At 44.1% G+C, this 1038-nt stretch overlaps 1 protein-coding gene across 1 annotated transcript in view; it reads left to right on the top strand.

The window, feature by feature from the left end:
- Positions 1–1038, top strand: part of LOC101848379 (disks large homolog 5) — a gene marked incomplete at its 5' end in the record, with an annotated part of 28296 nt that overhangs the window by 17718 nt on the left and 9540 nt on the right. Inside the window, 2 exon segments of the mRNA XM_013087471.2 lie at positions 103–128; positions 570–608. Coding sequence (XP_012942925.1) covers positions 103–128; positions 570–608 — 65 coding nt within the window.

The following is a 1038-nucleotide window of genomic DNA, read 5'->3' as shown; positions in this document are numbered from 1 at the left end:
TGTATGTGTGTGCGTGTGTGTGTGTGTGTGTGTGTGTGTATGTATGTGTGTGTGTGTGTGTGTATGTATGTATGTGTGTGCGTGTGTGTGTGTTTCACTCAGCAGTGACTCTGTGCCTATACTGGACGGTGAGTGTGTGTGTGTGTGTTTTTGTGCTGTGTGTGTGTGTGTGAATGTATGTGTGTGTGTATGAGTGTGTGTATGTATGTGTGTGTGTGTGTGAATGTGTGTGTGTTTTTTGTATGTATGTTTGTGTGCGGTGTGTGTGTGTCTATCTGTCTGTCTGTTTCTGTAAGTATGTATGTATGTTTGTATGTGTATATGTATGTATGTATGTATGTATGTATGTATGTATGTATGTATGTGTGTGTAAATGTGTGTCTGCCTGTCTCTGTGTGTATGTGGTTGCGTTTGCGTGTCTGTGTGTGTGTCTGTGTGTGTGTCTGTGTGTGTGTCTGTGTGCGTGTCTGTGTGCGTGTCTGTGTGCGTGTCTGTGTGTGTGTCTGTGTGTGTCTGTGTGTCTGGATTTTCAATGAGGTCACACTGTATTCTTTCTCCTTCCCCTCCAGATTCCATCCTGGGCTACACGCAAGTGGAAAAAATTGAATGTAAGTTTTCGTGTCAATATAGAGTCTTGTCTTGGGTAGATCATGCTTTGGGTCGTTGGTGGGTGCTCTGGTGTGGTTTGCTTCTTTTTTCGCGTCGAAGTATTTGCCATCCTTATACCACCCCATTCTGTTCTCTGTACGTTACTTTCTAGTTGCACGGATGAACTTCGGCACATATCTATGTATTGCAAGTGTTGTAACATGTGTGTTTATTTCTGTTGCCCCCCGGGCGGTGCTACTGACAAGTGTCTTTAGGCCATTCCCAAAGGGGGGACGGTGCCATCTCTGAGTTCTTATGTACAGTGGAATTGTAATTGTTAATGGGCCGATTCATGAATGTCACGCTCATAACTGTGCCTGAACTGCAACAGGGAACTGCTGCTTTTTCTTTCCTCATCCTTGCTCTCATCATTTTCCCTCTACTTCTTTT

The sequence above is a fragment of the Aplysia californica genome, unplaced genomic scaffold, assembly GCF_000002075.1.
Source record: "Aplysia californica isolate F4 #8 unplaced genomic scaffold, AplCal3.0 scaffold00590, whole genome shotgun sequence".
Lineage (NCBI taxonomy): Eukaryota > Metazoa > Mollusca > Gastropoda > Aplysiida > Aplysiidae > Aplysia > Aplysia californica.
The sequence above is the reverse complement of the archived record's forward strand: the minus strand, read 5'-3'. Positions and strand labels throughout refer to the sequence as shown.